The 13,981-nt window shown below is 44.8% G+C and overlaps 2 protein-coding genes across 4 annotated transcripts in view; one reads left to right on the top strand and one right to left on the bottom strand.

The window, feature by feature from the left end:
• Window positions 1-8,679, bottom strand: part of mettl13 (methyltransferase 13, eEF1A lysine and N-terminal methyltransferase) — a 32,805-nt gene extending 24,126 nt beyond the window's left edge. For both annotated transcript variants that reach the window (XR_015077619.1, XM_085982311.1), the window contains exons 1-3: window positions 8,575-8,679; window positions 5,831-5,992; window positions 1,520-2,270 (exon numbers count right to left, since the gene is read on the bottom strand). Coding sequence is in view for 1 of the 2 variants with exons in the window: in XM_085982311.1 (XP_085838437.1) it covers window positions 1,520-2,270; window positions 5,831-5,983 (904 nt within the window). In the remaining variant the exon portion in view is untranslated. The remainder of the gene's footprint in view (window positions 1-1,519; window positions 2,271-5,830; window positions 5,993-8,574) is intronic.
• A 129-nt stretch (window positions 8,680-8,808) lies between these two features.
• itpa (inosine triphosphatase (nucleoside triphosphate pyrophosphatase)) overlaps window positions 8,809-13,981 on the top strand; it is a 37,925-nt gene continuing 32,752 nt past the window's right edge. The window contains exon 1 of one of the 2 annotated variants that reach the window (XM_085982313.1): window positions 8,809-8,945. In XM_085982313.1, the coding sequence (XP_085838439.1) occupies window positions 8,877-8,945 (69 nt within the window). In that variant the 5' untranslated portion in view covers window positions 8,809-8,876. The remainder of the gene's footprint in view (window positions 8,946-13,981) is intronic. The other variant, XM_085982312.1, reaches the window with a different exon arrangement.

Below are 13,981 nucleotides of genomic sequence, written 5' to 3'. Positions count from 1 at the left end.
CTTGGAAGTATAGTGAACAGTGAGGAGGAGAGTGATAAGACTTCAGGAAGACATAAGACAGGCTGGTGAAATGGGCGGACACGTGGCAGATGAAATTTAATGCAGAAAAGTGTGAAGTGATACATTTTGGTAGAAAGAATGGGGAGAGGACATATAAACTAAATGGTACAATCCTAAAGGGGGTGTACGAACAGAGAGACCTGGGGGTATGTGTGCGCAAATAGTTGAAGGTGGCAGGGCAGGTTGAGAAAGCAGTCAAAAAGGCATACGGGATCCTGGGTTTCATAAATAGAGGTATAGAGTACAAAAGCATGGTAATTATGATAAATCTGTATAAAACACTGGTTGGGTCCCAACTGGAGTAGTGTGTCCAATTCTGGGCACCACACTTTATGAAGGATGTGAAGGCCTTAGAGAGGGTGCAGAAAAGATTTACGAGAATGATTCCAGGGACGAGGGACTTCAGTTACGTTGATAGACTGGAGAAGCTGGGGTTGTTCTCCTTGGAGCAGAGAAGATCGAGAGGAGATTTGATAGGTGTTCAAAATCATGAGGGGTCTGGACAGAATAGATAGAGAGAAACTGTTCCCATTGGCAGAAGGGTCGAGAACCAGAGGACACAGATTTAAGGTGATTGGCAAAAGAACCAAAGGCGGCGTAAGAACAAACTTTTTTACACAACGAGTGGTTAAGATCTGGAATGTACTGCCCGAAAGAGTGGTGGAGGCAGATTCAATCGCAGCTTTCAAAAGGGAGCTGGGTAAGTATCTGAAGGAAAGAAATTTGCAGGGCTACGGGGAAAGGGCGGGGGAGTGGGACTAGCTGAAGTGCTCTTGCAGAGAGCTAGCATGGGCTGGATGGGCCGAATGGCCTTCCATGCTGTAACCATTCTATGATTAAGAGACAGAAAGAAGGATTGGATTGAGAGGGAGGAAAAAAGAGACAATGGGAAAGTAGGAAAAGAATGCAAACTTTAAAAAACCTGCAAGATCAATTTACTGCCTGCAGGAGTGAGACTCCAGAGTTTCAATTGTTCCCTTTCTGGGCCGAGAGATTGTGTGGCATTGCAGGAACATATAGCCATTAAAAGGGCCTTCATCCCGTGAAATGCCAGCCCTAACTTTCTATGAGTTTAATTTGTATTTACGGCGCAAATCCAGAAATTTCTTGAAACTCATGGGGAGGTTGAGGACGAGATCCCGTTTTTGCGAGGCTAACAGCAGAGTAGCACAAATCGTCCAGCAGTTTGTGGTGATTCACAACTCACGCGCATCTCTTCCTCGCCACAAATGGCTGGTATTTTTTTTCCAAACACACTAATAACGGCAAGTGCCGTGAACTCACCGTTACTTTCCCAGCTAATTCTGAGCCACTGTCTTCTCACCCGACAACTTTTTTTTTTTTTTTTTTTTTTTTTTTTTTAAAAAGCACAGTAGCAATTTCACACCAATATAAAATTAGGACAGAGACCCATCACACAGCCCCTTTGGCTCCACACCCACATCAGGATTACACTCACCTATGAAAATCGCAAAGCGGTTGGTGCGAGAAGGTTTCACAGAGGGCTGATCGACGACGTGAAAGGTGTAGCGAGGTTTCCCAGACACTCTGTCGCAAAGGGTGAGGGACATGTTCTCTCCGCTGCTGGAGTTCTTGGTCAAGTGGTTTCGGAATAGCGCATACTGCTGCTGTCCCTTCACCGACTCCAACAGCTGTCCCACGCTATCCAGGCGGAGCGGCTTGTCCTGCTCCTCCGTGCACATCTCCAGGATCTTTAGGTCAGCTCCGGGGACCTGCTTGAACTTGGTGAAGATGAAGACGAACACCGGCATCATGAATTGCCTGCTGGCTGCGCTCTGCTCCTCAACTGCGTGTATTCTTACCGGCCAGCCCTGCTGAGAGAAGTAGCTCACGGCTTTCTTCGCGATGTGCTCCTGGGCCAGCGAGATGCACACGAAGCGCCCACCGACCTGCAGGACCCGCCCAATCTCCGCGAACATCCTGTCAACATTGCGGCGCGTCGCTTCGCTCTCGTCCGTCATTACCGCGTCCAAGGTCCCCTTGTCCAGGACAACCTTAAACTGGGAGTCGCCGAACTCCATCTGCATCATGTCCATTTTCAGGAAGGTCATCGCCGGCCGGTGAATGGCGTTGCGTTGCTTCATTTGCTCGATCACCACCTCGCTAATGTCAATGTTCGTGATCCCCTGGTATCCCACGTCGTACATCTGCTCACTTAGTTTGGAGTTGCCACAGCCAACGACTAGAACCTAAGGATCAAAGTTGGGGGGGGGGAGAAGGATTCTGAATTACTTGGTTGAAATGAGAATGGTGTGGTTTTTTTTTCTTTTCAAGACATTTTGGTAAGTTTGTGACTATTTAAAAACAGAATGACAGTACTGGGGAATGGAATGCAATGTAGTCACCGTCAGCATCAAGCATGCCTTGGTCCCAGCATAGCGTGCTTTAACTCTACCCCATAATGTGCCTTAACCCCAATCTCAGCGAAGCACCCTTTACAACACAGGCACAAACTCTTCCACTTCTCCCCCTAGCCGTCCCTGTACATTAAAACCACCAAACTTACTGACAAATTATGGGCCGTTTTGTTCTGTGGGCCCAAACCCTACTGCAGCTGGGGAAAGATTTCTGGGCCTTTAGAGCACTAAATTATAAGCAATTTTGAAAATAAAACCCTCACTACATCTCCCATACCCTTCACCTTCAGTTGGATGGGTTTCCTCCCCCTCTCTAAAATCTCTCCTTCTGAAGCAGTTGCCTCCTTCAGGAGGTCAACTTCACGGGCGCCAAGTGCCCTCCAGTACCCCGACCAAGTGCCAGTTATTCGTTTGCGAGGATATTTCAGCAGGCTGTCCGACTGTGGAGGACTTCACAACCAAGACGTTCACACGTGCACTTCCTTCGGGGAGTTGCAGCAATGCCATCAGGAGAGGGAGCCCTGGAGGATCTCCTCCCATTCCTAATCCAGGAATGCTGCCGCCAATCGTAGCGGCCCTCCTACTGCTGGGGCGGAAATCACCGAATTCAGCACAGGCCGGGATGGAATCTGGGGCCTCTCTGTTGTGTGTGGCTCACAAGACAGTGACTTGGAGTGGGGGACCCTCATTCTGATAATCTGCAAGAAAATAACCAGAGAGTCTCCAATAACGGCCTGACACAGTCGGTGATAGAGCAGATCATGCCAGCGTCGTTATGGAGCATGTCAAGGCCTTTAGACAGGTTGTGATAGGCCTCGAATCATAGGCAGCACAACAGCCCAAGATTAATAACAAAAGCAAGTGCCATCTAGCTTTGCATATTAATAAAATCATATTCCATATGTTAATAGTACAGAATTATGTGTCCCTCAGTCGAATTACAGGCCCTGAATCCATCAGGAACCACAGGTCTTGTGCAGTGATCCACCCAGCAATACACTGTATTGTCTTGTTCAGGGAAGGATGTTCTTAGTTACAAATTTATAAGTTATCCACAAGATAATAGGGTTCAAAGGCATTTATTGGCTTACACAGGAAATAAGTATATAATAATAACTGTTGATAATTACATATATACTGAACACACTTACGGTACAAGTTACCGGTGAATTCACAAGTTACCGGTGTCGAGGTGGAAGGGTTAACGGCTGATGAGACCGTGTCGAATTCTCTGGTAAGTTTTCTGATCTGTGCAAGGCAGATCTGGAAAGTCCCATATCAAAGCCTGCGGCAGACAAGCTAGCCTCCTAACTCATCATACTGGCAGGTCTCGAATGTCAATGGACAACAAACCCCAGTCTTCCACGTCAAAATAGATCAGCTGGGTCAGGAAGGAGCTGCTCTCCCCCCACAACCTCTGCCTCACCCAGATCTAATCTACCTTCCAACTTACACCCTCGGCAACCAACTGGTCAAACAGGAGGCCTATGCCTGGTCCTGATGTCTTGATGTTCAGAGAGCAATGCATTGTATATGCACAAGTACCACAGAAGAAAGAAGAGGGAATATTTCCTCTAATCAGGAAAGGTTTCACATTGAGATTGTCGACTGCATTCAATACAAAGTAACTTCATCAAGAATCACATCGGATTTCAGCTGAACGGAGCACTGTATGAGAAGTGAGGCACTCAAACTCACCACAGAAGGAAAGCAGACAGACAGTTATAGACCAGTATCTCTCATGTTTCAGGTTTAAAAAAAAAAAAAATTGTTCTCAGGACGTGGGTGATGCTGGCAAGGCCACATCATTAGGCCCGTCCCTAGTTGCCCCAAAAAGATGGCAGTGAGCTACCTTCCAGCAATTGTTTTACAACTGAACGGCTCGCTAGGCCACTTCCGAGAGCATGAAGAGTCAGCCACACAAGTGTGGACTAGAGTCACGTGTAGGCCAGACCTGGTAGGAATGGCAGGCTTCCTTCCCTGAATGAGGTTAAAGAACGAAAGAAACCTCAGAACGTTCCAAAGCACTTTACAGCCAATGAAATACTTTTGAAGTGTGGTCACTGTTGTAATGTAGGAAACGCAGCAGCCAAGTTTCACACAGCAAGCTCCCACAAATAGCAATGAGATAACTGATCAGATCACCTGTTTTAATGATGTTGGTTAAGGGGGTAAATATTGGCCAGGACATGCTTTGAAATAATTCCATGGGATCTTTTATGTCCATCCGAGGGGACAGACACGGCCTTGGTTTAACATCTTATCTGAAAGACGTTATGCACTGGGTACGCGTAGGCCCAACGAAAGTGCCGGTTTTGTGCATGCACTGCGCTTCCGTTCCCCTGAAAAAAGGGGTTGACAGGTGGAATGCGTGCGCCGGAGAGGCAGCGCGTGCGCATTGAACTCTCCGGGAGGGTAAGTCTCCAGCAGTTACACTTTTAAAAAGCAGGCGCAAGGCCTGCTTTTAACAAGGTAAGTGGTGAATTAATTAAAATTAAAACATTTTTTCCACAGGTTTATTATTTTTAAAAATATTTAAAGAAAGGTAAGTTTATTTTTAGCCCTGTTAGAAAATGTAATTAATTTTTTTTTAAATTTAAATTATTGTTTAAAAGTTATTTCATGTAATTTATAGTTATTTTAAAAATGTGATTTTTAAAAAATTTATTTGAACTTTGTGTGATTTTTGGGGCATAGTATTTATAGGTTTGACAGCTCTTCCTGTCAAACTTATGAATGAAGCATTCCCTGCTACCATTGGCTCTCCATGGCCCACGTGATCCCAGGGGACACATCGAACTAACTGCGCCCCTGGGATACGCAAGCACTGCGCACCGGCAGTTGGAGGAGGTCCAGGGTCGGAATCCCATGCGGGCCCACAGCTCAACAGCCGGCACGCTAGGTAAGTGCAGGTCAGGGGCTTGCACCCGCGGGAAGCCCCCGACCCGAATTTCAACTTTTAACATGCCTGTAGCTCAAGTAGGATGCATGGCTGTTTTAATGGAGTCAGTCAAACCAAAACAGGAGATATACACAAGCAAACAGTAAACAGTGCAAAGTTATTGTACAAAGTGTCCACTTGGAAGCTATAACCAGTTTCTTCTTTAGAATCAAAAATACAAATAGCTTCTTACTCAGGAGCTAAAGAAAAAAATCAACTGGTTTATTTCCAACAGGGCAAAACATCATGATGTAAAAGCTTTGTATTTCTTTCAACATTAAGATTTTTTTATTTTTTAAAACATACACATTAGCAGCCAAAACAAGACTGAAAATTTAATTCAATTTGAGGTTAATTTTCTGCTAAAATACAACTATAAGACCAATTTATGCTTTAAGAATTAATTAACTTTTACAAAGCACAATTAAGAAAGTTAGGATTATGACTGTACCTTATCTTTAGGTTTGATATACTTGTGCAGCACTGCACAATGATCCACATAGGCCCCATACCACTCAAAGGCACTTGCGCCCCATTTTTTGAAGAAGGTCTCCCAATATTCAGCAGAACTGAACTCTTTCGAGCTCTTTGGCAGTAAATTCATTTTCAAACCCTGGTAAAGATTGGAAATGGCTTGTTAACATATTACAAATTACTTTATTCAGAACTTTAAGAGGTCCAGATATTCACATTTCAGTAAAACAGCAGCACAAGGCAAAACAAATTGCTAAAATCATCATCATGGTTATAAATGAGGGTGCGGTGATTTTTGAAGTAAAATGCAGAGTTTTGAAAAATGTGTTCCTTTAATATAGAAATTGCAGATAGACATTTTAAGATTTTTTGGGGGGTCTGGAGAAGTGAGATTTTGGATACCTTGAGCTAGATTGTGGCACAATTTGGGAGTTAGTTTTACCAAACATCTAAAGCAACTGTATTTTTGTGCTTGGTTTACTTGATGTCAGTTTCTCAACACATCACTAAGACTAGCCATCTCTGAATGACAAATTTAGCCACTCTCCACCTAAAAAAACACACTAAAGGGACAATACAGCATAAAACAATTCTTTACATTTTGCACTACGGATTGTGGATCAAGAGACGAGAAAATGAGTTTCCACTGGTGGTTACAAATTATTGGAAACTGGAAAATTCCTCTCCTACCCCCTTAGGCAATCAAAACTAGTCCAAAAGATCACATTGGTCCCGATTTACCGGTCCCAGCTCAATCTCATGCTGGCATAAGGAAGAGAGAGTGAATATACTTACTTGCAACCTTATTTTTCAAATGCCTTGGCTTTTAAAAGGGCAGCTAGCACAGTCGGAACATAGCAGCAGGCATATGGTAGCTGTGTTATAGCAGCAGGAGTATGGTATGTCCCAAACACAGTTACGCCAGGTCTTTACTGCATATGGCAAAACCTAACAGTCATTCTAATGAAGAACACATACTCGAAACGTTATATTATTATATACATTATATGTTAACTTGTGCTAGTTGGTTAGTCACAGCAGGTCTATCTTTTTAATCCTAATGTCCCACTCTTACTCCATGTATCTATTTCATGCATATACCACAGCAATCCTAATTTTCAGAGGCTCCAATTCCACAGGCACTAGTCCTGCCACCACAAGCAAACCCATCATTTACTTTATTTGGAGTAACATTGATTCATTTTAAACCAAACAAGACCTCTTTTTGTATAAACTTCTTGACCCAGAGAGTGGTGAGAATGGGGAACTCGCTACCACAGGGAGTGGTTGAAGTGAATAGTATAGATGCATTTAAGGGGAGACTAGATAAGCATATGAGGGAAAAGGGAATAGAGGGTTATGCTGATCAAAGATGAGGAAAGACAGGAGGAGGCTTGAGTGGAGTATAAACACCAGTAAGGACTGGTTGGGCCGAATGGCCTGTTTCTGTGCCATATATACGATATCATTTTTTCGGTGTTTTACTCTTAAAAGTAAACAAGCCTCACTGTGTTTTAACAGTCTACGGTTATCGCATTCTTTTTGCTCACAAGTCCCATTAACATTTCAGTGACAGATAACCATGCACAATTGAAATACTATTTAACACATCTTGTTCAAAGCACCTTCCTCGGTATAAAGTGTGCAACGAATCTACAGGTAGATTATGTCCCAAACACAGTTACGAAGCCCTTCCCCCGGAACCTTCACGTGCAAGCGCAGGAGATGCAACACATGCCCTTTTACCTCCTTCCTTCCCACGCTCCAGGGCTCCCAAACACTCCTTCGGGATGAAACAGCGATTTACTTGTACTTCTTGCAACTTTAGTATACTGTATTCGCTGCTCACGATGCAGTCTCCTCTACATTGGGGAGACTAAACGCAGATTAGGTGAATGCTTTCTAGAACACCTCCGTTCAGTCCGTAAGGATGACCCTGAGCTTCCGGTCACCTGTCACTTTAATTCACCGCTCCACTCCCACTCTGACCTCTCCGTCCTTGGCCTCGTACACTGTTCCAATGAAGCTCAACGTAAGCTTGAGGAACAGCACATCTTTCGATTAAGCACTTTACAGCCTTCTGGACTCAAGTTCAACAATTTCAGACCATAACTTCTGCCCCTATCTTTTTTTTCCTCTCTCACATGGCAGCTGTCGATCATTCCACCATTACCATTTACACTTCATCTAGAGTAATCTTTTGTTTCTTAACTTGTCCCACTACCATCTCCTTTTGCCTTGCACCATCATCCCTTTTGTCTCTTAATCTCTCTTGCCTTCCATCCTATCACAGACCTTCTCTCCCTTTCCCTGTCCCTAACTAACCTTCCTTAGAAACCTGTTCCATCTCCAACTTTTTCCAGTTCTGACGAAGGGTCATCGACCTGAAACGTTAACTCTATTTTTCCTTCCACAGATGCTGCCTGACCTGCTGAGTATTTCCAGCATTTTCTCTTTTTATTTCAGATTTCCAGTATCCGCAGTATTTTGCTTTCGTACGCCAGGTCTTTACTGCATATGGCAAAACGGAACAGTCATTCCAATGAAGAACACGTACTCGAAGCGTTTTTTATTATTACGTTATGTGTTGACGTTCTCTCTGCAGATACTAACCGACCTACTATGTTTTTTTTCCCCTTCAGCATTTTTCTGGTTTTGTAGCTAAATGCTTTTCTTGGTGCATTTCTACATGTGGGTGCATAATAAATAGAAATGGTTTACTGGAAAGAGAAACGAGAAGCCCAACTCCAGTGGATGTTCATCTGCGGCTGGTCCATTACCTACTCCCCGTCAGCTCACACCACGTGCAAAGACAACTCCAATCAGTTTCCGGTTTTGAAGACGCAAATTGGATCGCCGGCTGCTCCTCGAATGCAGCCATTGGCTGATTTAATGTTTAAGGGTGCCACTCCGATGACATAGTGCTGGTTTCAATATTGGACCAATGGCTGGCGCTCCCCACACCCTCACCCGGAAGCTGAAGGAGTCGCCGCTCGGTTCTTTCTTCCTCCCCACCTGTGGAAATGGCAATGGCTGCGACTCAGGCTCGCTGTGTGGTGTTTGTTACCGGTAACGCGAAGAAACTGGAGGAGGTGGGTCCTGGTACAAGGCGGTAACTCCGTCCACTGTGTTTCCAATCTGGAGACTGTCTTTACAGCTGCACTATATTAGCATCGTCCTGGGCTCAAGGCTGTCAACATCTAGGAAATGTTAGGATTGAGGTTTTGCTGCGTGTTAACGGTTGCAAGCCTATTTAAGTAAATGTTAAATGTTTAATGTTCTCGGTGAAATTTTATTCATCTAAATAGGCTGCATTCTGAGCAGGATGGTGCTATTTCTATCTATAGCTGATTACCAAGAGTGAAAGATTTCAATGTGGGCACTTCAGTTAACTTTCACACTGTAATTGGTATAGAGTCATAGAGTAATACAGCACGGATAGAGGCCCTTCGGCCCATCGTGTCCATGCCGGCCATCAAGCCCTGTCTAATCTAATCCCATATTCCAGCATTTGGCCCGTAGCCTTGTATGCTATGGCATTTCAAATGCTCATCCAAATGCTTCTTAAATGTTGTGAGGGTTTCTGCCTCCACAACCCTTTCAGGCAGTGAGTTCCAGACTCCAACCACCCTCTGGGTGAAAAAGTTCTTTCTCAAATCCCCTCTAAACCTCCCGCCCTTTACCTTGAATCTATGCCCCCTAGTTATTGACCCCTCTACTAAGGGGAAAAGCTCCTCAGCATCCATCCTATCTATGCCCCTCACAATTTTGTACACCTCAATCATGAGCCTCCTCTGCTCCAAGGAAAACAAACCCAATCTGCCCAGTCTCTCTTCATAGCTGAAGCGCTCCAGCCCTGGTAACATCCTGGTGAACCTCCTCTGCACCCTCTCTAACGCGATCACATCTTTCCTGTAGTGTGGCGACCAGAACTGCACACAGTATTCCAGCTGTGGCCTAACCAGTGTTTTATACAGCTCCATCATAACCTCCTTGCTCTTATATTCTATGCCTCGGCTAATGAAGGCAAGTATCCCATATGCCTTTTTTACCACCTTATCCACCTGTTCCGCCGCCTTCAGGGATCTGTGTACCTGCACACCCAGATCCCTCTGACCCTCCGTCTTGCCTAGGGTCTTTCCCTTCATTGTGTATTCCCTTGCCTTGTTAGACCCCCCAAAGTGCATCACCTCGCACTTTTCCGGGTTAAATTCCATTTGCCACTGTTCCGCCCATCTGACCAACCCATCTATATCGTTCTGCAGACTGAGGCTACCCTCCTCGCTATTTACCACCCTACCAATTTTAGTATCATCTGCGAATTTACTGATCATACCCTTTACATTCATATCCAAGTCATTAATGTAGACCACAAACAGCAAGGGACCCAGCACCGATCCCTGTGGTACCCCACTGGCCACAGGTTTCCAGTCACAAAAACAACCTTCGACCATCACCCTCTGCCTTCTGCCACTAAGCCAGTTTTGTATCCAATGTGCCAAGGCACCCTGGATTCCATGGGCTCTTACCTTCTTGACCAGTCTCCTGTGCGGGACTTTATCGAAGGCCTTACTGAAATCCATGTATACCACATCCACTGCGTTACCCTCATCCACACACCTAGTCACCCCCTCAAAAAATTCAATCAAATTAGTCAGACATGATCTTCCCTTGACAAAGCCATGTTGACTATCCCTGATTAATCCTTGCCTCTCCAAGTGGAGACAAATTTTGTCCCTCAGGATTTTTTCCAGTAATTTTCCTACCACTGATGTTAGGCTCACTGGCCTGTAGTTCCCCGGTTTTTCCCTACTACCCTTCTTGAATAATGGTACTACATTAGCGGTTCTCCAGTCCTCTGGCACATCCCCTGTGGCCAGAGAGGTCCTGAATATATGTGTTAGAGCCCCCGCAATCTCCTCCTTTGCCTCACACAGCAGCCTGGGGTACATTTCATCCGGGCCTGGGGATTTATCCATTTTTAGGCCAGCTAAAACCGCCAATACCTCCTCCCTCTCGATGTTAATATGTTCGAGCATATCACAGTCCCCCCGCCCTATTTCTATGTCTACATCGTCCTTCTCCATAGTGAAAACAGATGCAAAAAATTCATTTAGAACCCCTCCTACATCTTCCGGCTCCACACACAGATTGCCACTTTTGTCCCTAATGGGCCCTATTTTTTCCCTAGTTATCCTTTTACCCTTAATATACTTATAAAACATCTTTGGATTTTCCTTTATTTTGCTCGCCAGTGTTATTTCATGGCCCCTCCTTGATCTCCTAATTTCTTTTTTAAGTATCCCCCTGCACTTTTTGTACTCCTCTAGGGCTTCCTCCGTCTTTAGCCTTTTGTATCTACCAAAAGCCCTCCTTTTTTTCCTAATCCATTCCCGTATATCCCCTGACATCCACGGTTCCCTGTGGTTTTTGGAACCACTCTTGACATTTATGGGAACATGTTGCCCTTGTATGATCTCAATCTCCCTTCTGAAAGCCTCCCATTGCTCCGATGCGGATTTTCCTACAAGTAGCTGATCCCAGTCCATTTTGGCCAGATCCTGCCTTATCCTATTAAAATCGGCCTTCCCCCAATTTAGAACCTTTATTTCCGGCCCATCCCTGTCCTTTTCCATGACCACCTTAAATCTTACCATATTATGGTCACTATCACCAAAGTGCTCACCTACTAGCACTTTTTCCACTTGGCCGGCCACATTCCCTAGAATTAGGTCCAGTACCGCCCCCTCTCTTGTAGGACTTTCTACATGCTGGCTCAAAAAGCTCTCCTGGATGCACTTTAAGAATTCTACACCCTCTGAGCCTTTCACACTTTGACTATCCCAGTTAATATTGGGGAAGTTGAAATCCCCCATTATTATTACCCTATTATTTGCACATTTCTCTGAGATTTGCCTACATATCTGTTCCTCTATTTCCCCCTGACTGTTTGGAGGCCTATAGTACACTCCCAGCAAAGTGCTTGCCCCCTTTTTGTTTTTAAGCTCCACCCATATGGCCTCATTAGAGGACCCTGCTAATATATCATCCCTCCTTACTGCAGTAATTGACTCCTTAATTAATATTGCGACACCCCCTCCTCTTATACCTCCCCCTCTGTCTCGCCTGAAGATTCTGTACCCCGGAATATTGAGCTGCCAGTCTTGCCCCTCCCTCAACCATGTCTCCGTGATAGCAACAATATCATACTCCCATGTGTTTATCAACACCTTCAGTTCATCCACCTTATTTGCAAGACTCCTTGCATTAAAATAGATGCCATCCAGCCTTGCCCTTATATATTTGCCCTGTCTACCAAGCTGACTTGTTTTTTCCTCCATAATTGGCAGCACATCCCCCCCCTATTTCAGCTTCCCTCTGTATCCCATCCCCCTGCCAAGTTAGTTTAAACCCCCCCCGACAGTGCTAGCAAACCTCCCCGCAAGGATATTTGTCCCGCTCTGGTTCAGGTGCAACCCGTCCGACTTGTACAAGTCCCACCTTTCCCAGAAGCAGGCCCAGTGATCCAGGAAAGTAAAACCCTCCCCCCTACACCAACATGTATTGTCAAATTAAAAATATAAATTTTTTGCAAAAAATTCATGTGTTTTTTTTTCTTAATCCAATCTTTATTCCCCTCTCTTTCTCTTCCTGTACTGGAATCATAGCGTCATAACGGCACAGAAGGCCATTTGGCCAGCTCTCTCGAGCAATCCAGTCAGTCCCATTCCCCTGCTCTATCCCCATAGCCCTGCAAGTTTATTTCTCTCAAGTGCCTATCCAGTCTCCCCTTGAAAACATTGAGTGTCTCCACTTCCATCGTCAGCGAGTTCCAGGTCCTCACCACTCGCTACGTAAAAGTTTTTCCTCACATCCCCTCTGTATCTCTTGCCCAATATCTTAAAGCTGTGTCCTAGTCTTTGTACCATCAACTAGTGGGAACAGCCTTTCCCCATCTGGCCTATCCAAACACGTCATAATCTTGTACACCTCTCTCAAATCACCCCTCAACCTCCTTTGCTCTAAATTTGATTTGACTTTGAATTCACCCCTTCTAATTTACCTTCCTTCTCAGTCCTTCCTCTGTTTATATCTCACTCCTTAAATCTCATTGGTTAAGGAGATAGACTGTTGATCCTGTCGTTCACAAAAATTCCAGATGCCCTGTTTCCCTCGCTGTGCCATTATCAGCTTGTACTTCCAGCAACTTTGTGGGCAAAAATGTTTTGAGCTGAAGGGTGCAGGAACAAGAATGAACTGGGCATGCTGTCTGATGCCCTGCTCCAGCAAATTCTGGGCCAATTGATGCAATTAATGTTTGTTATTTTACTATAAATTGTTGTATGGCTGTTCTCTTTGTGTCTCTCTCTCCTCGCTAGCCTCTCTGTATTGGAGGTCACAGGGGAAGTGAAATCCTGTTGAAATAATTTTGGTAAGTTGCTTTCAACAGCACCTCCTGTCCCTGTGACCTCTACCAACATGATGGTTAAGAACAGCAATGTGTGGGAACACCATGGTTCAGGGTGTTTTCATACTGGGATTGTTTATCTCTCTATCAAAAATTCTTGACATATGGGTGTCTTTAGCAAGGCCAGCATTTATTGTCCATTTCTAGTTGCCCTTGAGAAGGTGGTGGTGGGCCTACTTCTTGAACTGCTGCAGGCTGTGTAGTGAAGGTACTCCCAAAGTACTGTTAGGGAGTTTCAGGATTTTGACCCAGCGACAATGAAGGGACGGCGATACATGTCCAAGTCAGGATGTTGTGAGACTTGGGGAATTTGGAGGTGGTGGTGTTCCCATGTGCCTGCTGCCCTTGTCCTTCTAGGCGGTAGTTGTCACAAGTCTGGGAGGTGCTACCGAAGAAGCCTTGGTGAGTTGCTGCAGTGCCTCCTTCATTGATAAAAGGTAGTTTTGAAGAAGGGTTTGACCCGAAACGTCAACTCAAATTTCTTTCCACGGATGTTGCCTGACCTGCTGAGTTTTTCCAGCATTTTCTGTCGTTATTTCGGATGGCAAATAAGGTGGGGGGGGGTTTTTTTTACCTTCAGCAACCAAAGTAATTACGGAAACATAAAAAGCCTTTAGTTATAACTTGGAACAAATCTTTTTCTCTGTTCTTTGCAAAACA

The sequence above is a fragment of the Somniosus microcephalus genome, chromosome 3 (genome assembly GCF_052327205.1).
Source record: "Somniosus microcephalus isolate GS21.2 chromosome 3, FLI_Smic_1.0, whole genome shotgun sequence".
NCBI lineage: Eukaryota > Metazoa > Chordata > Chondrichthyes > Squaliformes > Somniosidae > Somniosus > Somniosus microcephalus.
Note: the sequence above shows the minus strand (reverse complement) of the source record. Positions and strands in the feature narration are given on the sequence as shown.